Here is a 27,007-nt window from a genome sequence, read left to right as displayed (position 1 = left end):
GATATATGTGCAAAGCATCAACAAAATAATATATATATATTTTTAATTGAAGTATAGTTGATTTACAATGTCACATTAATTTCAGGTATACAGCACAGTAATTCAGATATAGATATAGATATAGATATAGATATATTCTTTTTCAGATTCTTTTTCCTTATAGGTTATTACAAATTATCAATATAGTTCCCTGTGCTATACAGTAGATCCTTGTTGATTACCTCTTTTCTATATAGTAGTGTGTGTATGTTAATTCCAAACTCCTAATTTATCCCTCCCGCACTTTCCCCTTTGGTAACCATAAGTTTGTTTTCTATGTCTGTGGGTCTATTTTTGTTTTGTAAATAAGTTCATTTGTATCTTTTTTTTAGATTCCACATATAAGCAGTATCATATGACATTTGTCTTTCTCTGTCTGGTTTACTTCACTTAATATGATAATCTCTAGGTCCATCCATGTTTCTGCAACTGGCACTATTTCATTCTTTTTTATGGCTGAGTAATATTCCATTGTGTATATATATATATGTATATATATATATATATATGTATATATATATATATATATATATGTATATATATATATATATATATACACACCACATCTTCTTTATCCATTCATCTGTTGATGGACATTTAGGTTGCTTTTATGTCTTGGCTGTTGTAAATAGGGCTGCAGTGAACATTGGGGTGCATGTATTTTTTCAAATTATAGTTTTCTCTGTATATATGACCAGGAGTGGGATTGCAGGATCATATGGTAACTCTATTTTTAGTTTTTTAAGGAACCTCCATACTGTTCTCCATAGTGACTGTGCCAACTTACATTCCCACCAACAGTGCAAGAGGGTTCCTTTTTCTCCACACCCTCTCCAGCACTTATTGTTTGTAGACTTTTTGATGATGGCCATTCTGACCATCATCAAAAAGTGATACCTCATTGTAGTTTGGATTTGCATTTCTCTAATAATTAGCGAGGTTGAGCATTTTTTCATGTGCCTATTGGCCATCTGTATGTCTTCTTTGGAGAAATGTCTACTTAGGTCTTTTGCCCATTTTTTGATTGGGTTGTTTGTTTTTTTTGGTACTGAACTGTATGAGTTCAACAGAATAGTATATTGTTAAAAGAACATTAAACATTAAACAAAAGAACATTAAAATCACTTTGCTGTATAAAATTAAATGCCAAATGACAGTATCATGTGTGCACATCCCCTGATGCCAAACTTAGTCTTCCTTCTCGGAACTAATGAAAATCAATTTTTCTTTTATTCCCATCTTATGTCAATAAAATGTAAGCTACACAAGGAAAGAAACTTTATCTTGTTCACTGCTGTATCCTAGTGCCCAGAACAATGCTTTGCACGTGGTAGGGGCTTGACAAATATTTGTTGAATGAATAAATATATTATTTAAAGTGTTTATTCAAAAAGACTTGTTACTATGGATGGCATATTCTATTTTTACTAAAGTTAGTTTGTACATAATATGCTGACAAGTGGCTGAAGGTTTGCCTTGTTACAAGAAGTTTTTCAAATAAGAGTTCAGTAAAGAGTATTTTCATGAAGACTAGCAACATTATGTGGTACAGCTACCATATTACATATATTCCATTCTAAAGTATTCGTATTTGTGACACAGCATTAATACTTGAAATGCAATATATAGGATATATTTTAGCAAAAGGAACATATGTTCTTTCTAAGGAATAAAGAAAATTAAAACATATGACTGGGGCTTCCCTGGTTGCGCAGTGGTTGAGAGTCCGCCTGCCAATGCAGGGGACACGGGTTCGTGCCCTGGTCTGGGAGGATCCCACATGCTGCGGAGTGGCTGTGCCCGTGAGCCATGGGCCACTGAGCCTGCACATCCAGAGCCTGTGCTCCGCAATGGGAGAGGCCACAACAGTGAGAGGCCCGCGTACCACAAAAAAAATATATATATATATGACTGAATCATCCTTTGCCCTTAAGCTGTATTTTCAAGCCTATAGCCTTCGTTAGTATGTATCATTTATAGCACCATTTCCCAAGGTGTGATGTACATACCAGAGGATACACAAGAAGATCTTCTTGTTACAGGAAGATCTTTTCCTTTAATAGTTACATATTTATTTTAATGTACTAGGGAAAATGTAACTAGCACATCAAATCTATTTTTAATGATACCAAATTAATACAAGATACACTTAAGTAAAAATGAACTCACTTGATTTAAAGAAAGGTACTAGGTGCACAGTGGTGTAAGTAGATATGGTAAAGACCATAATAATGGCTGGTGGGTGAATGAAACTAGGGGAGACTCTGACTTTAGTTCTTGCTTGGAGCAAGGCACATCCTGCATCCTATGAGGACCGTCTTACAAGACTGAAGTCTGTTGCTTTACCACCTTCACCAGCTAAGTTTTTATATGGTAGAATGGCTTTTAACGTTCTCAGACTCAGTGCTTCCATTTTATAGCACATAATTTATAATGTCCTCCTATACTATCTGGAAACGAAATCTGTAACCTACTTGTTCACTTAAGTTCAAAAAAAAAATCAATCTAAGGTCCTGGCTGTATTAGAAAGCAAAAATACAACACAAGCAACATGTGACTTAAATAATGTTTTCAATATGTAAATCCTTGGGGATTACCACCTTAGAAGGCACAATGATGTAGTCAAATACTGCATCTCCATGCAGAATCGCTGTGAATGACAGCTACTACTACAGACTGGCGCAAGGGTGTTACGTAGGTAACGCAATCCAATATCATAAGCAGTTTTGCCACTGGTGATTCCCCAAGACGGAGAACAACTTCTGATAAAGTCCTGCCCACCACCCCTCCCTGCCAAAATTACATTCCTCCCTTAATTTGCATAGTAGTTGCATTCCTGAAAAAGGAATATTAAACTTTGCAGAAGAATACTTTGTGCTTATATGTAAAACAAGAAACAGGATTAGGTTCCAGGTTCAGATAATTATAAACAGACTTTTTACATACATGAATACCTGAGTGGCCGTTGAAAAGTTGGAACAAGATACAGGACAACTCTTTGATGTGTGGAAGTATCCCACACCCTTCAGCACATCCAGTGTTCCTGGCTTCCTTCCACTGAATTCCGTTCAGGCTCTTTCTGTCATTGTGGTGACCAAAAATGCCCCCAACATTTCCCAAGTGCCTCCCACGCTAATCTCATAAATCCAGTAGCACTCCTGGGTTTCGTTGTTTAAGCTCTTCACTGCTAGCTAATGGGTAGTCATTAATCCACTTTGAGCTTTCTATTTATCAGTGATAGCATTTGGTTCTAAAGTATCTTAAATATAAAACATTAGCTCTGTGGCTTCTAGAGCAACTATAAAAATATTCTATTTTATTAGTATTACAGGAGTTTTATTGTTTACAGCTTGTTAACTGTAAAGTTTGTTGGCTTACAGTTGGTAAAGAATAAGTACTCTTAATGTAAATTTCAGAGAGTTTGGTTGCTTTTATGAAAAATATTTCAGAGTTGGGGCTACTGAAAGAATCTGAAATTCAATATAGCTAGAAATCTGGTTACTGAAAATCGGATACTTTCTGAATTATCTAAGCCTCCTAGGGCTGCAAATTTTGACAGCATAGCTTTAAAAGCAGATTCTTGGCATAATTTTGAGTGGGTTTTGACCAAGTCATGCTGAGAAATTTGCAACTGCAGCATTCATTGGGATGTACAAGAAAGAGAAAAAAAAAAATTAATGAAAACTTTCCAGGGTGAGGGACCTTAAACTTAACTGAACTTCTGAACTTTACGCCCTGTTGTGATCTTTCTGACACTTTGAAGAATCGTTCTGGAGAGTCTCCAGAGAGCACACTCCTCACTCTTCATTCTTAAACAGTGTGAAATCTGTCAACCCAACCAGGTCATCAAGAGGGCAGACTGTGACTTGTCATACAGAGAGGTATGTTCTCTAGGACACTGAAGAAGCTGGGCACATTTTGCTTTTTACCAAGAGCGAAACCCTGGCTTTTTGAGAAAGGGACTGATTTCCATACATTGGGAAAGCTGGCTTAGCACGTACACTTGAATCCAACACAAGCTACCAAAGTGACATTTGACATCCATCCCCTTAATTCTTATCAGAAAGCTGATCATTGAAAACAACTAACAGAGCTCTATTTGCAGAAAATGGAAAGTTTAAAACACCTCAGCTGAGGCAGAACCTGATTTTTTTAAATAATTAATTCTATTGTGGGAGACAAAGAATATCAGTTACTGAGAGGTGGGAACTCTTGATGCCTCTTCTACTTGTTCTAGGTTTTTGTTGTTTTGGTTTTCTTTAACTGAGTTCTTTAACCTTTCGGTACTCTGTTTCTCTGCTTATAAACTTGGAATAAGGATAGCTATTATTAGTTCAGGGTTTTTGTTGTTGTTGTTGGAGAACTGGGAACTCTGGGCAAAATTACCAAATCGATGAAGTTTTTCTTTGACTTTCACACCTTCTTTAACTCATTCCATTGTGCTAAATGCTGGGGATTAAAAGGTCATTAAGGGGGCTTCCCTGGTGGCACAGTGGTTGAGAGTCCGCCTGCCGATGCAGGGGACACGGGTTCGTGCCCCGCTCCGGGAAGATCCCACATGCCGCGGAGCGGCTGGGCCCGTGAGCCATGGCCGCTGAGCCTGCGCGTCCGGAGCCTGTGCTCCGCAATGGAAAAAGGTCGTAAGGCATAGCTCCTGCCCTCAAGGAACTAACATTTTAGTGGGTGAGAAAACAAGTAAATATGACAATTCTGCCTTGCATGAATAACTGCTTTGCTGAACATAGAGGCGGGGTTGCTATGGGAACCCAGTGCAGAACACCAGCCACCACTGGGAAGGATGGAGAAGACTTTCCAACGTCCTCTATCTCCTCTCTCAGCCTCTCCACCCCAACTTCCAGCTCTCCCCAAAGCAGAGGCTGCCCTTCTGAGATAGAACCCCAAGCTTTAGACTGTTCCTTTTGCCCCTTCCATCAGAATCTGTCTGTTTGATGTTGCCTATCTAATTGTGAACTAAGTCAAGCTAAGGTATTCATTGATTGGTTAAGTGACTCTTTCCAGATGATAGCTGCATGCTGACTAGGGCTGTCCTTACCCATTCCACTAATCTTTATTGAGCATGCACCGTGTGGATTAATTTCAATTCTTTTACCCAGAAGACTGATGAGTGGGAAAACCAAGGTTTGAGCCTGGTAATCTCACTATAAACCAAAGGCTCTTTCCTTGGAATTACACTCTTTTATCACAGTCTGTTGGCTCTGCCTAGCTAGATAGCCCCACTGGCTGAGACTCCAAGTAGAGCAGTAGGATCGTGCTAACATGGCTCACCTACGTGAAGAAGGGTCAAGCACTGGCACAAGCACCATCATGGCGTCATAGCCGCTTCTGGAGACCCAGACTCCCCGAGGGCACTGCTTAGTTATCCAGCAACACTAGCTGCCTGCTAGAAGGGCAGTTGGAGGTCCCAAGAGAGTACAGATATCACCCTCCAAAGCCAGGATTACGGTTTTCGACTATTACTGCCGTGGAGGAACAGGAGTGGGCTCCCCTCTTGACAGGGAACTCTCTGAGGGAAGAGACCATGTCATCATCATCTCTCACCCCCAACACCACCCAGTGTCTGGACCAAAGTAAACCCTTATGTAATGTTTGGAGAAGGAAAGGGAAAGGAAGGGGAGGGAAGGAAAAGGAAAGATGAGCTTTTGAGACAATCACGGACAGCCCTTCTCTGGGTCTCTCCACAAGTCCTTTAGCTGAACTGATTCTACAGCTGTCATGTCTCTGCCTTCCCTCCCTCTCTGCCTCTTCCTTCAGGCGCATCAATTAAACTCTTCACTCTGAGCAATCCAGTGCTAATGAGCGACGATAAGGAAGGCAAGAGAAACCTCAGCACAGACACTTCATATACGTCTTCGTGCATTTCCTCCTCTTTCACTCGCCATTTGCATCTCCACAACTCCTACTTGAGTGGGTTTTTCTACAGCTTTAGCAGGTTGTACATATATTCACTTTTTTTTTTAATACAGGCTGCTATAAGCTTGTTTTTAGAGATCTATGGACTCTATAGTTCTAAGAATAAGAACATATTTCTTACTGACTACCCCTGCAGTTAGGCTTCACCTCATCTGGAAGAACATGCAAGACCCTGTCCATTACCAAGAAGAACATGACCTCATTGGTAGGAAATCCCAAACCCATGTGGGACTCAGAGGGTGCTACAACACATTCCTTACATTTTTTCTCAGATTGGCTTTCGTTAGTACACAGACCACCTCTGATGGGTGCTTGTATGTCCCTCCTCTTTTGACCTCCCTTCATTCCTTTTCTCCTGCTCTGTCCTCTCACCCTCTCCAACCTTCCACGTCCCCTGCGTACATCCCAGGCACCATCTTGCCTCTATCCCTTGTGGAAAGATAGGCTTCTGACTCCATCCAGGGCAAGGGGCAAAGTGAATCATCACATTCTTGAGAGTAGAGCCCACTAGACAAATAATCTTTCTCTTGCTCATATTTTCCACTTTATATGATAATTTCTAGGCATTTTTATATTGAAGTATCCCTTACCCACCACAGCTGAAGTAGAAACAAAAGTAATGAAGATGATGAAGAGGCCATCCCACCACCTTCCTCTGAGTAGTTGAGGGCAGAAACACTGTCTTGAAAATTCTGTGTATTCAAGTGCACAGTAGCTTGCACAGAGTAGGTGCTCAATGAATATTTGTGGGTGGAGCTTTCCCAGTGTTTACCACACTGCTTAGATCTAAGCACCAAGAGAGGCTCAGAAAAAAACAGCCAATTCATGCCTAAAGGACTTCATTTTCATTCACTGACATCTACCAAAAGATATTAGATATTTATTAAATAACCATTCCTGGTTAGAATATTATTTAACATTATAGAGGTAATTAGAAATATTTAGAAAACACATAAAAGATAGATGTGTCTTCTAGAGGGAAGAAGGCAGGAGAAAAGGAGAGAAAGCCCACGGGCCATGTGAAATAAGTTTAAGATTACACTCTCAGACCACGTCTGAATCAGCAGACGCCCTTCAAGTAAAAATCTTAGGAGATTTTCAGGCCCGGCTCAGAAATGGTTAAACACGAGGCCTGTGTGCATCCTGTCACAGTTTTATTTTGAGCAGCCTGTTTGCCCAAGTACCTCCCACTCTTTCCCTTCCCCAGAAACTGCCGCTCTGTTCTATGTACACAACAAAAATGTTTGTCTTTTCCAAAGCTTGAGGTACTAACCAATGTCTGTGAATTTCTTTGTGTAATAACATAATAATCAAATCACATTTAAGTCAGTGTCAGTAATACATGTGTTTTCAATTTTAAAACCCACAAGTGATTTATTATTTACCTCCCAATATTCCATTTGTACATTTAGTGAGAGAAACAGGAAAGTTACATACAAAGAATCACTTCCAAGTTTTGCTATGAAGTTATTTCCCTGGTTGTTTTCTAGTTATTTTACAGGTTGTCTTTCAATATTAGCCCTACAGTATTTCTTCACTCTGACATTCCTGTTCAATGATACCGATTTTAATCTTCAACCTTTAAATCTGTATTGTTTTTAAAACACTCGTATTTATGAATTACTTTGAAATGTCCGTCTTTTGCTTTTGTTTTTACTATGTTTTTTAAAAAGGAAGGAAATCTGAGATTCCTTGAGTATTGATGCATCACTTTGCCTCAGGGAAAATAGGGTCCCATGCTGGACTGCCACATGTCCCCTATCCTTTGTCCTTTCCTATAAAGAGCAGAATATAAAGAACAGAGCATCTTGAAAGATCAGACGGACCAGGGTTCCAGTCCCTGCTCTGCTACTTATCAGTTGTGCAACTTTGGATAAATTAGTAAACTTCTCCAAATCCACTGCTTCATCTGTAGAATATACCTAGTAATACCAACTTCACAATACCCATTTTTCTGAAAATTAAGTAGGATGACATATGTAAACTAACTAGTAGGTGCTCAATATTTCTTAGTCCCATCACCCCCTTGCCCCAAGCCCTGTTTTTGCTATGGATAGAATAAATGGAATAGGAGGCCAGGGGTGCTTGTTCTAGATTAAGTATATCAGTTATACCTTTGGGGACAGTTCAGGTACCCATGCAAGTGGACACTGGAATAAACATCTAAAATAATTCCTTCTTCTCTCTGATCTAACTCAATGTGAAAACCTATAGCTTTCCATGGCCTGTTAATGGTGTGAGTCCTAGTGGGAGTGTTTCCTTAACAGTGTCCTACACCAAGAGCTGCAGATGTGATTACAACTAAGATGCCACTGTAACCCATAGACAGCCATGTGCCATAAGAGACAAATCTCAATGTACAAGTAAAAATCTCAAGCTCTACTAAACTAGAGTGGATATTTGCATTTAAAGAGTTATATTCCACCTTCATATAATACCCACTTGATTCAATCCATTAAATCAGAGGATTCACTCAAGTGAACTATAATTCAAGCAGCTATCGTAACCCATAAAGAGAAAGGAATTCACTTATGATGAACTTCCTTTCCAAAGAATAAAATATAAATGATCCTTTTCTGAAAGCTTTTGGAGATCCATGTTCCTATCCAGGCCTCTACTGATACACTTAGTACTAATCTACCACCATTCTAAAGATACACTTAAAATCATTTCAGAAAACCCAACAAATTCAGAAAAGAAATAGAAGTTCAAGTTCTTCTGCACAGGAGATCACACTGTTATTTGTTGTGTAAGATGAATGAATCTTCTCTGCTCTGGACAATTCATTCAATTCAACAACTCTGTGGTGGTATCTATCATGAGAAAGATAATGTGCCACAGGAGAAAGGAAAAATAAAAAGTTTATATCTCAACCAATAATTACCTTATTCCATAAAGAATATGTGAGGTATATATATATATATATATATATATATATATATATATATATATATGCACAATGGAATATTACTCAGCCATAAAAAAGGATGAAACAATGCCATTTGTAGCAACATGGATAGACCTAGAGATTGTCATGTTAAGTGAAGTAAGTCAGAAAGAGAAAGACAAATACCATATGATATCACTTATATGTGGAATCTTAAAAAATGATACAAATGAACTTGTTTACCAAACAGAAATAGACTCATAGATATAGAAAGAAAATTTATGGTTACCAACGGGATGGGGTGAAAGGGGACAGGGAGAGATAAATTAGGAGTTTGGGATTAACATATACACACTACTATATATAAAACAGATAAACAACAAGTACCTACTGTATAGCACAGGGAGCTATATTCAATATCTTATAATAATCTATAATGGAAAAGGTTCTGAAAAAAGAATAGATATATATATGTGTATAACTGAATCACTTTGCTGTACACCTGAAACTAACACAACATTGTAAATCAACTATACTTCAATGTTTTAAATGGTTAAAAAATAATAATAAATAATCACCTATTCCTTCATTCCCTCATTCAATGAACACCTTTTAAGCCAGCCACCATACTGTACAAGACATGATCCTAGCCTGACAGGGCTTACAGTAGTGTGTGCAGCAACTGCTACGTAGCAGGAGAGCTAAGAATGCAGGTTACTCCAATACCAACTGTAAAGCATTAGGGGGACTCACAGAGGATCTGAATGCATCTGACTGGGAAGTGAGAAGGAATTACTTGAGGTGGGCTATTGAAGGGTTGATGGCATTTCAATAGATGGAGATAGTATTTAACTGAGAAGGAGTATGGGAATCATACAGAAGCTTGAGGGACCTGGCAGGGGAAAAAACAGCAAAAACAGAGACCTATCTATCGGCAAGGGGACTGGTGGGAGACAAAAATGGAAAACTAAGTTGGCATCACATTGTGGAGGACCATGAATACCAGAATAAATATTATAAATATAACTAAGTAGACATTGGGGAGCCAGTGAAGAATTTGGAGTGGGGTGGGAGGGTGCTGACACGGTAGGAGCTGAGCTTGGGGAATAAATCTGTCAGTGGTAGGTGAGAGAGATTGGAGGGGACAACTGGAGACAATCAGAGGGTTAGTCTACTCTCCTGGGGCGGGGAGTGTAGAACCGGCAGACAGAGTGAAAGGCGTGGAGCAGACGTACATTACAACACACATCTGGAATTTCTGTAGTGAAATACAACAATCCAAACACATATCACCAGATAAAAGACCACACTTATTTTAAATATATGCTGAGAACTAGGGAGTTAATGCAGCAGTTTTTAACCTCTGGAGACTTAGAATCAACTGAAAGTTTGGTCACCTCAATTTGCTCACCACAAACCATTGCCCTCAAACTTTGGGATTTGCTAAACATTTCAAACTCTGAGAAGCAGAGGGTTCAATAAAACCACATTGTGCCTGGCACATATTTCTCCTTTAAAACTGAGGAAATTTGATCTGCTTACCAATTCATTTAAATTTCATTCAAACTGGGATTTTGAAAAACCTCTCTATTGCCCAGAGAAATCTTAAGAGCTTATTTTTAAAGACTTTTTCCCTCCTTACAAAAAGGAAATAATAGTTTTCCAACTATCCCTGAACCCCAGAAGTTAGAGATTCATAATCCAGGGGTTGGAATGGAATTTTTGGTAGGCAAAACAATAGACTAAAACCAGCACATTTTGCCAAAACCCAGTGCATTGGATGGTTGAGGAGGACAAGGATTTTGACCCTCTTGAATACTTTCTGAGCACGTTTTCTAGAAGTGAAGCAGCAGGTGTGGGTATAGTGAACAGCGGAAGGAGTTTATTCTATTCTGTGACTCATATCAGCCATATTGGTTTTCTCTTCACTGTCAAGAACATAAAAGAGAAATGGCAATTTTTTTTTATCTTAAAACAACAATTTATTATTGCTCATGAGTCTGTGGGCCAGCTGGGTGATTTGGTCCTGGATGGACATCTGCAGTTGACCCTTCACTTTTGTTCATTAAATAGGTTTTTTAAGTGAAAATATAATACACACACAGAAAAGTGCACATACCATGAGACTGCAGCCTGATAAATTTCCACAAGCTGATCACACCAGTGCAACGAGCACACAGATAAGCTACAGCACCCAAGACTCCCCTAGTGTCTCCTTTCAGGCATTTATCTTCCAAAAATAGCCACTGTGCTCATCTGTCACCATAGCTTGGTTTGAGAAATGGCAATTTTAAAAAATAAACATGGGAAATATAGATCAATGGAACAGGATAGAAAGCCCAGAGATAAACCCACGCACATATGGTCACCTTATCTTTGATAAAGGAGGCAAGAATATACAGTGGAGAAAAGACAGCCTCTTCAATAAGTGGTGCTGGGAAAACTGGACAGCTACATGTAAAAGTATGAAATTAGAACCCTTCCTAACACCATACACAAAAATAAACTCAAAATGGATTAAAGACCTAAATGTAAGGCCAGACACTATCAAACTCTTAGAGGAAAACATAGGCAGAACACTCTATGACATAAACCACAGCGAGATCCTTTTTGACCCACCTCCTAGAGAAATGGAAATAAAAACAAAAAGAAACAAATGGGACCTAATGAAACTTTAAAGCTTTTGCACAGCAAAGGAAACATAAACAAGACCAAAAGACAACCCTCAGAATGGGAGAAAATATTTGCAAATGAAGCAACTGACAAAGGATTAATCTCCAAAATTTACAAGCAGCTCATGCAGCTCAATAACAAAAAAACAAACAACCCAATCCAAAAATGGGCAGAAGACCTAAATAGACATTTCTCCAAAGAAGATATACAGACTGCCAACAAACACATGAAAGAATGCTCAACATCATTAATCATTAGAGAACTGCAAATCAAAACTACAGTGAGATGTCATCTCACACCAGTCAGAATGGCCATCATCAAAAAATTTACAAACAATAAATGCTGGAGAGGGTGTGGAGAAAAGGGAACCCTCTTGCACTGTTGGTGGGAAGGTAAATTGATACAGCCACTATGGAGAACAGTATGGAGGTTCCTTAAAAAAACTAAAAATAGAACTCCCATACAACGCAGCAATCGCACTCCTGGGCATATACCCTGAGAAAACCATAATTCAAAAAGAGTCATGTACCACAATGTTCATTGCAGCTCTATTTACAATAGCCAGGACGTGGAAGCAACCTAAGTGTCCATCAACAGATGAATGGATAAAGAAGATGTGGCACATGTATACAATGGAATATTACTCAGCCATGAAAAGAAACAAAATTGAGTTATTTGTAGTGAGGTGGATGGACCTAGAGTCTGTCATACAGAGGGAAGTAAGTCAGAAAGAGAAAAACAAATATGGTATGCTAACACATATATATGGAATCTAAGAAAAAAAGTCATGAAGAACCTAGGGGCAAGATGGGAATAAAGACACAGACCTACTAGAGAATGGACGTGAGGATATGGGGAGGGGGAAGGGTAAGCTGTGACAAAGTGAGAGAGTGGCATGGACATACATACACTACCAAACATAAAATAGATAGCTAGTGGGAAGCAGCCACATAGCACAGGGAGATCAGCTAGGTGTTTTGTGACCACCTAGAGGGGTGAGATAGGGAGGGTGGGAGGGAGGGAGACGCAAGAGGGAAGAGATATGGGAACATATGTATATGTATAACTGATTCATTTTGTTATAAAGCAGAAACTAACACACCACTGTAAAGCAATTATACTCCAATAAAGATGTTAAAAAAATAAATAAATAAATAAAAACATGGGGATGTATGTATATGTATAGCTGATTCACTTTGTTATAAAGCAGAAACTAACACTCTATTGTAAACCAATTATACCCCAATAAAAATTTTTAAAAATAAAATAAAATAAATAAACATGTTAAAAAGTAGAGCTAGAGAAACAATTCTCCTTTTGCCTTAAAGAAGACTCCTCTTCCTCCACCTCTTCCCACTCCATGGCAGTGTTGATGCAAAGCTCTTCTTCTAGTGACAGCCATCAAGAAGTCGTGAGTATCTGTCATACGTAGAAGAGCTAATGACATGCGGCTTTAGTACATCTCTTTTCAAGACCTGAGTTTAGAGAACTTAAAATAACTTAGCTCCTTTTAACCCAAATTGATTTTCCAACTTCAAGTTAAATTTTAAGGTAATGATGAGCTTTCTTTTGATTTGGGTTTGTTTTCCTTTTGTTTCTTTCCTTTTGTGTGTGTGTGTGTTTATTATTGTTAATGTTACGTTGTGTGTATTTTTGTTTTTTGATATCACAACTGATTTTCTTACTTTTCTATTAAAGACCTTAGAAAATGCCCCAGATTAAATTCCCCAGAAGGAATTTAATTTACATTTTATCTCAATCCAATTACTCCAGGATCTCAAAGGTCACTTGTACTGACTTTGTCTTAAATATATGTTGACCCACGTGAGAACAGTCTCCACACTTGATGTTACAGGACAAATAATATCTTTGGTCATTATTAGTTTCTATGTACCATTTTCTGACTGCAGGCAATATATACAGGAAAAATAAACAAATATGGTCATTTATGAGCACTGATGATTTTTGAAAGATCGGAATAGATATAGTATTTTCTTTTCTTTTTAACATTTAATACCCTTCACCCATTTCTCTCACCCCCACCCACCACCTCTGGCAACCACCAATCTGTTCCTTATATTTATGAGCTTGATGTTTTTTTGGATTCCACATATAAGGGAGATTATATGGCTTTGTCTTTCTCTGACTGATTTGTTCCACTTAGCATAACGCCCCCGAGGTCCATCCATATTGTCACAAATGGCAACACCATTTATTGAAGAGAATCTTTTCCCCAATGTATAACTTTGGCTCCTTTGTCATAAATTAATTGACCATATATGTTAAGGGTTTATTACTAGGTTCTCTATTATGTTCCACTGATCTATTTGTCTGTTTTTATGCCAATACCATACTGTGTAATTACTATAGCTTTGTAAAATAGTTTGAAATCAGCAACTGTGATGCCTCCAGCTTTGTTCTTCTTTCTCAAGGTTGTTTTTGCTATCCAGGATCTTTTGTGGTTTTCAGATTGTTTGTTCTATTTCTGTGAAGGATGTCATTGGAATTTTGATAGGAATTGCATTGAATCTGTAGGATGTTTTAGGTAGTATGTAAATTGTAACACTATTAATTCTTCCAGTTGATGAGCACAGAATATCCTTCCATTTATTTGTTTCCAAATTTTTTTATTAATGTCTTACAATTTTTAGTATACAGATTTTTCACCTCCCTGGTTAAATCTATTGCTCGGCATTTTATTCTTTTTAATGCAACTGTATATGAGATTGTTTTCTTAATTTCTCATTCTCATAGTTTGTTATTAGCGTACAGAATGGCAACAGATCTCTGTGTATTGATTTTTTATCTGGCAACTTTACTGAATTCAATTATTCTAAGAGTTTTCTGATGGAGTCTTTAGGGCTTTCTATATATATCATGCATCAAAATCATATCATTTTAAAGCATCTGGTTCTTTTAGGAAGAAATGGAGACTTTAATGTCTAGAGATACTAATCTGTGAAAGCTGGGATTTGACTGAAGTACATGAAACTGAAGTCTTTAATACATGTTGAAATGAGCACTAGTCTCATTCAGCACCTCGTCAAAAAAACTAGAAGTCCACATTATACATTTTTTTTTTTTCGGTATGCGGGCCTCTCACTGTTGTGGCCTCTCCCGTTGCGGAGCACAGGCTCCAGACATGCAGGCTCAGCGGCCATGGCTCACGGGCCCAGCTGCTCCACGGCATGTGGGATCCTCCCAGACCGGGGCACGAACCCGTGTCCCCTGCATCGGCAGGCAGCATCTCAACCACTGCACCACCAGGGAAGCCCCACATTATACATTTTTGAAATCCACTGATATTGTTTTCTACACATAACCTCTTTACTAGGTTTTTTTCATTTTTTTAAAGTAGTCTACTTAAAAATTATATCTACAGGGAAACTGCATCTTAGCATATGGTTGTTTCAATCTTAAAACGCTCGTGAATGTTTTCAAGAAAATTGCCATCCTGGATAACTCCACTAACCTTCCAACTTTGCAGGAATCCTGAATCCTAAACTAGTAGAATTGGCAATAAAAGAGAAAGAGCTATACTGTAAATCTGCTATTTGTGCTTCAGGGCCCCTAAAATCACACTAACTAACTTTTTTCATCTTTTTTTAAAACTACATATTTAAAACTAGAATCTCAACCTGATTTCTCCAAGACTCATCATTCTTGAACTTAAAACTGGAGCACAGACACAGGAAAGTTATTTAATTCCATCATGATGTATTTAACACCTATATCTTGCAGTATATTGTGGAAATTCAAAGAAAACTAGCAGGAATCTGGCCTCTGAGAGCTGACAGCCTAATAAGAAAGTCAGATGTGTAAATAAGAGTAAATTTGCAGTCACATGGGGCACAATGTTATAGTGGAGGTCACTCACAGGAAATGGCAGTAGCAGGAGGACCTGGTCCCTGGAACTCCATTTGGGAGGTTGAGAAAATGATTTCAAAAGCTAAGGTACAGGGACTTCCCTGCTGGCACAGTGGGACACCAATTCAGGGGACACGAGTTTGAGCCCTGGTCAGGGAAGATCCCACATGCCACGGAGCAACTAAACCCGTGCGCCACAACTATTGAGCCTGCGCTCTAGAGCCCACAAGCCACAACTACTGAAGCCCGCGCACCCAGAGCCCAAGCTCTGCAACAAGAGAAGCCACCGCAATTAGAAGCCCGTGCACCGCCCCGCTCACGGCAACTAGAGAAAATCCGTGCACAGCAACGAAGACCCAATGCAGCCAAAAATAAATAAATTTATCCAAAAAAAAAAAAAAAAAAAGCTAACGTACAAGTGTAAGTTTTAGAATCACACTTTACAAATTGGCTTATTATTTTAAAATGGCATTCAATAATGATGTTTCTATAAACTAATTGAGAGAACTGATTCAGATTAAAGCAACAAATTTTGTATGGAGCTTCCATTATGAGCAAGATTATGCACTCGATACAAAGGGTTACAAGGTTTGATAAGATGGTTTCTGACCTAGAGGAGTAATAAGTTATTTATACCAATATCTCTATAGTATAAGACATATTTAAAATCCTATAAGAATATGGAAAGCATATGAATAGCCACTAACCCAGCAAGGAATTTCATTATAATTATTATGGTATAATAATTATATGTAATTATATAATACTTACACAATATATAAGTATTATTAGTACAATAATTATCAGATTAGGGCATTTATTAATAACATTATTTTAAGTATTCAGTAGAATTAATGCTCTGAAAGTATTGGTATTAGGTTTGTGGAGTTGGGTCTCCATGTTTGCTTGAAGCAAATTCTGCTCATTTAAACCTAAAAGCGTTTTTTGTTCTCACTATCACTTGAGCTACTTCTGCACCAATTACTAACTATTCAAATTCTGGGAACAGTAGATATAGACATTGCTGGAGAACTATGTATACGGTCGACAGAAACAGCCTCATCATATAAGTGTGCTTATAGCTTTTTTTATCCCAGATACTTATTCTAGGTTTAAGATTTCTCTGAGTACCAAAATTTATCAGCCCCCCATAAAGAGAATATGCCATAGAGAAGATACTCAAAATGAAATAATTTTTATTAACATTTTTTGCATTTAAGCCGACCTCAACTTGTGAAATTTAAAACTTACCATATCAGCAGTGCCAATATAAACTTCATAACCCTAAAATTAGTTTCTAAATAGTGCAGAAATGTGTTAATATGCACAGTTTGTGAAATTTGTAAAAGAACAAGTAAACAGAAAATGAATTTCACAATCAGGGTCAATGTGCACATAGATTAGGCAATGAAACATTCTGGAGCACCATTTTATAACTGTTCCAAATGAGACTTTGGAGACCCATAGCCTATAAAACAACAAAATCCAAACAAAAAACACCATTAAGATAGCTGTGAATGCCTTTAAATAATAATTTTTTAATTATATAAAAGTATTAAATAAACCCAGTATTTTATTATTACGCACATTGTTAAGATTCTTTAAATTTTTGCAAGCTGATTTTAACTGATCTATCTGCAAAATTTAGCTTAGCTAATCATTTAAATTTCTGTCCAGAAATGCCTATCACTTTCTCCTAATAATAAAAGCAAAAATATGCTAGTTATTCACTGAAAGTCCTTTTGGAAACAGATGTGTCAGGTCTTATTCAATAATTGTATAACACATTTCGGCACTTCAAAAAGTAATACCTAGGATTATTATACAGCATGGTGATTTATTCAGTTTGTTCTTTATATGGATTTTTTCTCCCAACTATACCTTCAGTTTATATGCTACTTTTCCGTTATCTCACAGCACAAAGTGCTCCCTAAATGACAGTTGATGAATAAGTTATCAGTATTGTTTTAAAATAAATTTATTTTTCTTTCATTATGGAATGCTCTTCTTCTTTAGAGAGCTACCTTGAGGATTTTTTTTTTCATTTAGCTTTATGAACGTCCTCACATAAGAAAATTAAGCCCTATTGTTTTTATAAATGGTCACCCAGCATCACTTCTGAATTATTTTCTTGTGTATTAAAGAATAGCCCAGAGAGCAGTACTAAATGGCATAGTCATGACTTGCCTTGGTATTTTAGAAAATATTGGCCACCAGTGAATACTGTAACTTGGCAGATATCTACCTGCTCATCTCAGACAATAAGTTTGAAATTGCACAAATAACAATACACATCATTACAGCTAATTGGTTCCAAAACATTGAAACTCTCACGATGAATGACATTATATGCTACATTTTTTTTTTTAATTTTTTTTTTGCGGTACACGGGCCTCTCACTGTTGTGGCCTCTCCCGTTGCGGAGCACAGGCTCCGGACGCTCAGGCTCAGCGGCCATGGCTCACAGGCCCAGCCACTCCGCGGCAATGTGGGATCCTCCCAGACCGGGGCACGAACCCGTGTCCCCTGCATCGGCAGGCGGACTCTCAACCACTGCACCACCAGGGAAGCCCCTACATGCTACGTTTTTTTAACCTACATACTACCATAAAAAATTAAGTATGAGAAGTTTTTATAACTAAATCTATCTATACATAGATTTATTTCAATATTAAATATATTTTACATTATCTGAGCTTCTGCTGCAAAGATGCAAGACAGGGCCAAAACTAGGTTGGGACAAGTGAGGCACTTATCTCAGGCTCAAAATTTTAGAAGTATAATAATTCAGTAATTAAAATATTTCATTTTTAACAATATTTTTAAAATAAAAATTAGGACAAAAAATATCAAAAATTGAAATAAAGATTGAAAGAGATCTACATTATCATGTTGGTAGACTATCATCTATTTGACAAGGTGAAAATAATAAGTAGGGAAGGAGAGAATCTTGCTGTTTTCCTCTTTGATTAAGGAAAAAAAATGGCTCTCAATGGTATCTCCAGCTCACAGCATCATTAGATTAGCAATATTTTAGTCAAAATGATAATTTTAGTGGCTAGAAACCATTATTTCCTATCACCTATACTTACTGTATATGACAAGTGTCATTATCTTAACTATGACTCTGCTTAAAATATTATACTACCTGCAAAGCTGAATGGAAGTTGACAAAGAAATAATCCATAATTTCAATTTGCTATGTTCGTGGCATATTTCCATAATCCAGTCTTAAGTTGCTTGCTTTTCATTCTATTATGTAAACACAGCATGCTCTCAGCCACATAGGAGATTCTCTTTTAGTATTTTAAAATTGGGCGATTTTCATAGACTATAAAGAAAAAGGAATAGATCATTGTATGGATATTTCCTTTTAGGTTTACATAACACAGGAATAATTAATTTCATTTATTTACTGACACACTTGATTTCATTCTATATAGTTCTATATAGAAATATCACCAAGTTTCTTTGCTCCCTTACATAGCAAAACTCCTTGAGAGCTGAATATACTCCATGTCATTGCCTCAGATTTCTCCCTTCCCATTCCCTCTCTTCTTAGACTCTTTATTACAAAATAACTTCAGATTTATAGAAAATTTGCAAGAACGGAGCAAAGAACATTCATATACCCTTTACCCAGATGCACCAATTATTGTATTTTGCCCAATTTGCCTTGCTGCTACTTTCTTCGTAACCACTTGAGAGTTTGTTGTACACATCATGCCCCTTTATCCCTAAATATTTCAGCATGTATTTTCTAAGAACAAGGGATTCTTTCGTGTAACCACAGTTCAGCTATCAAATTCAAGACATTTATAGATAGGATATTATTATCTCACACACAAGTCCATATCCAAATTTTACAAATTGTCCTAATAATGTCATTTATAGACATTTCTTTTCTGATCCAGGATCCAGTTTGGAGCTGTGCATTGCATTTAGCGCACTATATCTGGTATCCATTATTATGAAACAATACCTGAGGTTCTCTTTGTCTTTTATGACATTGACTTTTTTTAAGGGTACAGGCCGATTGTTTACTTATAGAGTATGCTTCAGCTTGGGTTTTTCTAATGTTTTCTCTTTTGGGGGATGGGATGTGCATTTGGGGCAGGAACACTGAATAGGTGATGTTGTGTCCTCAGTGAATTACATCCGGAAGAGTAAGATGTCAGCTTTTCCTATGACCGGTGATGTTAACTTTGAATAGTTAGTGAAGATGGTGCCCCCTCTACATTTGTCCACTAAAAAGCTATCCATTTTTTCTTTTCTGATTAATAAGTTATCTGTGAAGAGATACTTTGATGCTATGTAATTATCCTGTTGCTTTTTAAGCTTTCACTTAACAATTTTATTGTCCATTAATGATCTTGGCCTGAATCCGTTATTGCTATAAAGGTTGCAAAATGGTAACTAACTCTTATTATTTCTTCTACCTTATTGGTCAGCACTCGCTGCAGAGAAGAGCTTTCCCTTCTCCTTATTTATTTACTCGCTTGCTTACTCACTAACAAACAGTATGGACTGCTGGAGTCTTCTTTCAGTCAATGGTTTATAATCCACTCTTCTATTATCCATGTTGAGTTTCAGATTTTCCCATATTTGTTCAGAGGCACCCCCTTCACATTGTCTCCTCTGTCATTTTTCTATGAGCCCATCATTTTTTGAGCTCTCCCTTATTTTCTGGCATTACAAGAAGTTACAGTTCATCTTGATTCTGCCTGCCCCAGTCCTAGACTTGGCCATTTCACCGAGGTTATCTGGTTCATTTTAGTGATAACTTGTATTTAAATAACAAAATTTGAGTGCTAGATGTGCCTGTAGCTACTGGGTGTTGTTGCTTCTAAACATACAATAAAATGTGCTCTTTTAAGGGCATAGTTCAATGAATTTTGACAGATGTATACACCCATGGTCAATTCTCAGTCTTCATTATACTTGATCTATTAGCAGCATTTGAAACTGAGGATCAAATATTGCCTCCTTGCAATATTGTCTTCACTAGGCCTCCAGGAAATGATACTCTTGGTTTTCGTCCATCCCCGCAGGATAACTTCTTCTCAATCTCCTTTGGTTCTCTCTACTCTTCTCCACACCCTTTTACACTGAAGTACTCCAGAGCTCAGATTCTGATGCTTTTCTCAACTGTAGTTACACTCACTCACTAAGTTAATCTCATCTGACAACTCCCAAATTTGTATCTCAAACCCAGTCTTCTCCCCCAAGCCCTGGATTTTTATATCCACTTATTTCTACTTGACATCTTCACCTGAATCTCCAATTGACATCCAAATGCAACATGTACAAAACTGAAATCCACCCCACACCTGCTCCACCCGTAGCCTTCCCTATATCAGGTGATGGCAGCTCCATTCCCCCAGTTATTTAGGCCAAAAACTTGAAGGCACTCAAAGTATATTCAGAATTCCTCCACTCCTACTCTCCACTGTTCCGCCCATGATCTAACCAGCTGTCATTTCTCGCCTGGATTATTCCAATAGCTTCATAACAGATCTCACTGCATCAAAGCTTGCTGCTACAATCTCTTCTCAACACAGAAACCACAGTGACCCTTTTTAAATGTTAAGTGTTTCCATATTACTCTTCCTCTCAAAACTTTGTGGTGGTTTCACATTTCACTGACAGTAGAGCCCAAGCCATCACAATAGCTTTCAGGGCATAATTCTCACACACACACCCGCTTTGCTCTATGAACACACCTCTTACTCCTTCCTTTTTGTCTCCTCCCCACCCACACTGAACTGCTGCTCACCCCACATGCCAGCAAACCAAGCACGTTCCCACTCTAGGGTTATTCGAGCTGGTCCCTCTGTAAGGAAGGCATTTCCCCAGATATCTGCTTGGCCAGCTCCTTCATCTCCTTCAATTTTGATCAAATCGTAGCCTCTAATGAGGCCAACCCTGACAACCCTAACACAGAACCCTGGATCCCTCATTCCCTGCGTTTTTTCCTTCACCCTTTGCACATACCAGCTTCTAATACATTTTTATACATTACTTCTTTTTTTGTTTATTGTTTATCTTTCTATGTTAGAATGCAAGCTTCTTGAGGACAGGGATCTTTGTTTTGCTCACTGGAGGATCTAGAACTGGGGGATCTCACCAAGCATCTAGAAGAGTGCCTGTTCCTTAGTAGCACTCAAAACTTTTTTTTTTTTTTTTTTTTTTGCCATGCCAAGCGGCTTGCAGGATCTTAGTTCCCCGAGCACGGTTTGAACCTGGGCCCCAGCAGTGAAAGTGCTGAGTCCTAACCACTGGACCACCAGGGAATTCCCTCAAAACAAATTTTTTTTTGGGGGGGGCTGTGTTGGGTCTTCCTTGCTGTGCACGGGCTTTCTCTAGTTGCAGCAAGCGGGGGCTACTCTTCATTGTCGTGCACAGGCTTCTCATTGTGGTGGCTTCTCTTGTTGCGGAGCACAGGCTCTAGGCACACGGGCTTCAGTAGTTGTGGCTCAGGGGCTCTAGAACACAGGCTCAGTAGTTGTGGCACACGGGCTTAGTTGCTCTGTGGCCTGTGGGATCTTCCTGGACCAGAGATCAAACCCGTGTGCCCTGCATTGGCAGGCAGATTCTTAACCACTGCACCACCAGGGAAGTCCCCCCTCAAAACATTTTTTTAATGAATGAACCACTTTATACTGTACCTTAACTTGATAAACAAATAGAAATGAGTGAGAATCCATCAGTAGAATTGAGTCTATATATGCCATTTTTAATAGTGATGTGAGCCTAAGCACCCAATTTCAGTTTACACCTCTTATCTCCTTATGTTTTTGTTTACATCTCCCCACACATGAAATCTAGAACCATTTTAAAATAAAAAGAATTTTAATCAGGTGGCATTTTCAGAAAGTAGTAGGTGTTGTCTGCCCTGAATTAAGTCCTTGCATGCATAATTAATCCAAGTAACGAACTGAGTTTGGTCATTCCCTGCCCTTGGGGAGTGCCACATTGCTAAGGAGACCCTTGCCCATCGATTCCTGGGTTTCTAATATCCACTGTGATTTTGAGTTCTATAAAGGAAAAGGGGACGTGGGAGGAGGCATGAGAGAAACCGAAATTTCTCTGTATATGAACTGTACGTTTTCCTACTAGGACTGTTCAGTTGACTCCAGATTTCAAATTGGCAGCAGACGTCACTTATGTGGCTGAGTGATTCATAGAATTTCAGCTGAGATAAGACATACCTTGACAGACACTCAAATAATGTGCTTGGGGTATTTCTGGACAATCAACAGTCAAGTTTTAAAAGGCACATGTGACAGGAGTATTAAAATATCTGTACTGACAGGATCAGATTTTTATGGCCACCAGTAAAAGAGAATATACTCCATTAGGAAATAAACACCCACTCTGCTTCATGTCATGGCAATCTAGGTCACTCTTGTGCTGAGATTTATAATTCCTTTACCACTGATGTTCCTGGGACATCAGGAAACATCTCCTCATGTCTAAGCTAGTGTATTCTCAACTCTTCTAATTCAGGCGAAGGATTTCATCAGACTAGAGAGAGGAGAGGATCAGAACCTGCTCTAAATTTTGGAACCTCAGCTCCAGTATAGCAGAAAAAAAAGCATAACTGTTCCTTAAATGCATGCAGAAGTATGTGAATTCACTCACTAAGTTTACCAGCATCATTAATAAGAAAATGAAGTTTTTAATTCATGTATTTCATGTCTTCCAAAATTAGTCAGAAATATCTCATTTTAATGAATGTAACATATAAGAAATATCATTTTTTCTAGAAAAATTTCAAATGCAGAGTTAAATGGTCTGTATTAAGAAAGCACTGTGAGAGCATCTCTTAGATTTCTCTCCTTTATATAGTACATCGTATTCTTACATAGTGGAGAAAAATGGGGCTTTTTAAATATATAACTTCTGAATTTGATTACTTTCCACAGATACAACACACTCAGGGGAAATTGGCACCAAGAAAAAGGTGAAAAGACTGTTAAGCTTTCAAAGATACTTCCATGCATCAAGGCTGCTTCGTGGAATTATACCGCAAGCCCCGCTCCACCTGCTGGATGAAGACTACCTTGGACAAGCAAGGGTGAGCTAGTTACCTCTCTGTCGCCTCACACCAGGCCAGTGGCTGAGAGCATGTGCTCCCCCCTACTCCCCATCCCTCCCACCCCCACCCCCCAATAGCACCTGGGTTTGAGTCTTTACTTCTGTCACTGAAGAGCTCCGTGCCTCTGAACAGTTATTCAGCACATCTGGACTTTTTCCTTAAATATGAAGTGAAGTAATAGAAACGCTCACCTCATAGGGGTGGTACAAGGATTAAACAAGGTAAAGCATGTTTGCATGCTTAATATACTCATGACTAGCACATGCTAGCTATTTTCATTTTTATAAATGTGCAAAACACATTTGCACAACACGAAATAAAATGAAGTTTTGGACTGGCCGATTACCAGTGAAGGAATAAATTTTTTGACCCGTTGAATTATCTCACCATAATAGCTACCCTGAAATTAACCCAGTAATTACCAACTCTTAATTCCACTTTAGGCTATCAATACAGTGCATTGGGGCTTCCCTGGTGGCGCAGTGGTTGAGAGTCCGCCTGCCGATGCAGGGGACACGGGTTCGTGCCCCGGTCTGGGAGGATCCCACATGCTGCGGAGCGGCTGGGCCCTTGGGCCATGGCCACTGGGCCTATGCGTCTGGAGCCTGTGCTCCACAACGGGAGGGGCCACAACAGTGAGAGGCCCGCGTACCGCAAAAAAAAAAAAAAAAAAAATACAGTGCACTGTCTTTTTTATAATTTTTAATTTATTCAAAAAATTTTTACTAATTTGACAACTACTTTTGCAATGCATTGATCCAACAGAGGGTAGAAATCTAATGTGTGACAATATAAAAAAAGTTCAAAGGTTATCTCTAGCCCAAACTCCCAAAGGAATTTAAATTTCAGGAATAAACCACCTCAGTTTAAACAGAAGTCAAAGGTAATATCTTATAGTTCCTATGATAAGGAATATTATGCTGTCTATATGCAATTAAGAAATATATTCTAATGGTATATACTATTAAGAAATAAGCAGCAAGTAATGTTAGAAGAACTAATTCCCCACATTAGGTCTACAAAAAGAAAGCAAATATCAATCCTAACAGCCCAAGGTCTGAGATTGAGTGAATGGCTGGTTGGTTGTTTCATTTGGTGAGAGGAGGAGAGAGAGCAAGGCTGAGCTCCCAGTGCTGGAGCATCCATGACAGCACTCTCTGTGGGGACCTCTCAAGAAAGACAACAGTGAGATGTAGAAAGAACAACAGACCAGAGGTCAGGATGTCAGAGATCAAATTTTGGCTCCGCCTTTAGAATTGTGTGACTTTTGGATAAAAACTCACTCAAACTAGACTTCACCAAAAACCTACTATCCCTTCATTTTTCTGATGCTGTTGTGAAGGCCTTTGCGTGCCATGATGACGCCGTTGGATTTTATCAAAAGACACAGGGAGGCCATTCAAGGGCCGGTAGAGGAGAGTGAGCTGGTCCTTACCGTTAGCAGGGCCTGTGAGAGGAGAGGAAGGCAGTCACAGGAGCTACAGTGAGGATAGAATCAGCAACTGCAACTTTGTGTCTGAGAGTTAACACCATCTAATTCCAAGCAGGCGATATTATTAAAAAGAAAGATAGTACAGTAAGTCTGCATTGGACAGTAGGTGTTTAAAGTACCCAGTATTTTCAATTGCCCATGCTTTAGTTTCCTGTCTGTTACAGGGGTTCACATTTCATCCACATTGAGCAGAGTGGTGTGCTCATCAGTCATCTAGGTTTCTTTTTTTTTAAGTTTACTGTAAACCTCCTCCCCTAAGTGCATAGTAGTTTGTGATGTAGAGACTTAACAGAACTACAATTTTAAAAGGTATCTATCGTGTGCTTACTATGTATTCGCACCGCTCTAAGCACTTCTACATGTTTTACCTTATTTATTGTTTGTTTGTTTTTTGGGGTTTTTTTGCGGTACGCGGGCCTCTCACTGTTGTGGCCTCTCCCGTTGCGGAGCACAGGCTCCGGACACGCAGGCTCAGCGGCCATGGCTCACAGGCCCAGCCGCTCCGCGGCATGTGGGATCTTCCCGGACCGGGGCACGAACCCGTGTCCCCTGCATCGGCAGGCGGACTCTCAACCACTGCACCATCAGGGAAGCCTGTTACCTTATTTAATCTTCACAACAACCCTCTGAAGCAATAGTATTATCAGCTACATTTTTCAAATTAGGAAACTGAGGTACAGAGAGTTAAGGAACTTGCCCAAGGTATCACAGCCAGTAAGCGATGCAGCCAACATAGGATGTGGCAGTCTGATTCCGGAGCCTGTCCCTTTAACACTGTTGTTATTAGGCTGCAGAGTAAGATTTGTTTTACTACAAACCAGTTGTACATAGATAGTCGTATGCTATTTTCAACTGTTTAATTGTTTAATTCACGATGTCTCAAAGTAAATATTTGAGTCTCCGATATGATTCATGTGAGTGCTGGCTTTTGTTTGTCTTTTCAGCATATGCTCTCCAAAGTGGGAATGTGGGATTTTGACATTTTCTTGTTTGATCGCTTGACAAATGGTAAGTCACCCAAAAGAATTCTCACTAAAATACACACCATTAAAGTGGGATTAATTTCGTGAAAAACAAAATATATTTTTAAACACTGTTATTCTTTTTTCTCTCTTTTCCCACATTCATAAATCTACAGCCACTCAAGAAGGACCGAGGCAAGGGAAAATTAGTTCAAACGAAGAAGAAGGGTTGAATCTGGACTTCAGATCTTAAGACAGCTTCCTTCTGGTCTTGCTGTTCCCAAAGCAATTTAGAAACCACAGATTAGATTCCTTCCTTGCAGAATACTTTGGCCACATGCGAAAAGAAGGAGTTTGTTGTTAGTCAATGAAAACTAGAAACATAAAAACATATCTGATCAGTCCCGACTCTTACTGGGCCAATGGTTTTGCACTTTTATTAAGTGAGCGAGTCTGCCCCGTTGCAGGTATTGTTCAGATGTTTGGCATCATGAGGAGAAAACAACTCCTAAGCATAGAGTGTAAACACTTAGGCTGCAGCTGAAGGGAAAAGTAGACATTCTTGTTGTTTCCACTTTAAAAATTTTTGTGCCTATAGAGTCTTCCCTTAAGAAAACAACAAAATCCTATAATATTTTCATCTGCCCATTAAACGAATGCTGATAACAGGGAGCCAATGAAAGACGTCACATTTAATGCTGACCGTCACATGTCCTACCATATACAGGTTTGTGTTTTAAGTCATTACAGATGGTTTTCTCACCATTCTGTTTCTTGACAAACAACACACAGTGGAGAGAGATACGGCCTAAGACCATGAAACTGAGCTTTACACTGTGGAAAGCTAACTAGACCATATAGGGCTGTATCTCATAATCTTGCATTTCACTTTGCTCAAATGAATTGAGAGATGGGGACCAGTATATGAAATTAACCATGAACAAAAGTATTTGTTTTTTGTTTTTTTTTTTCTTTTTGCAGTATGCGGGCCTCTCACTGTCGTGGCCTCTCCCGTTGCGGAGCACAGGCTCCGGACGCGCAGGCCCAGCGGCCAT

General features: G+C 38.7%; 2 protein-coding genes across 3 annotated transcripts in view; one reads left to right on the top strand and one right to left on the bottom strand.

The window, feature by feature from the left end:
• MTFR2 (mitochondrial fission regulator 2) overlaps nt 1-27,007 on the bottom strand; it is a 157,455-nt gene that overhangs the window by 27,555 nt on the left and 102,893 nt on the right. The gene's annotated exons all lie outside the window — the stretch shown is intronic.
• PDE7B (phosphodiesterase 7B) overlaps nt 1-27,007 on the top strand; it is a 215,292-nt gene that overhangs the window by 150,212 nt on the left and 38,073 nt on the right. The window contains exons 3-4 of the mRNA XM_060114761.1: nt 23,326-23,477; nt 25,935-25,998. Coding sequence (XP_059970744.1) covers nt 23,326-23,477; nt 25,935-25,998 — 216 coding nt within the window. The remainder of the gene's footprint in view (nt 1-23,325; nt 23,478-25,934; nt 25,999-27,007) is intronic.

The sequence above is a fragment of the Mesoplodon densirostris genome, chromosome 12 (genome assembly GCF_025265405.1).
Source record: "Mesoplodon densirostris isolate mMesDen1 chromosome 12, mMesDen1 primary haplotype, whole genome shotgun sequence".
NCBI lineage: Eukaryota > Metazoa > Chordata > Mammalia > Artiodactyla > Ziphiidae > Mesoplodon > Mesoplodon densirostris.
The sequence above is the reverse complement of the archived record's forward strand: the minus strand, read 5'-3'. Positions and strand labels throughout refer to the sequence as shown.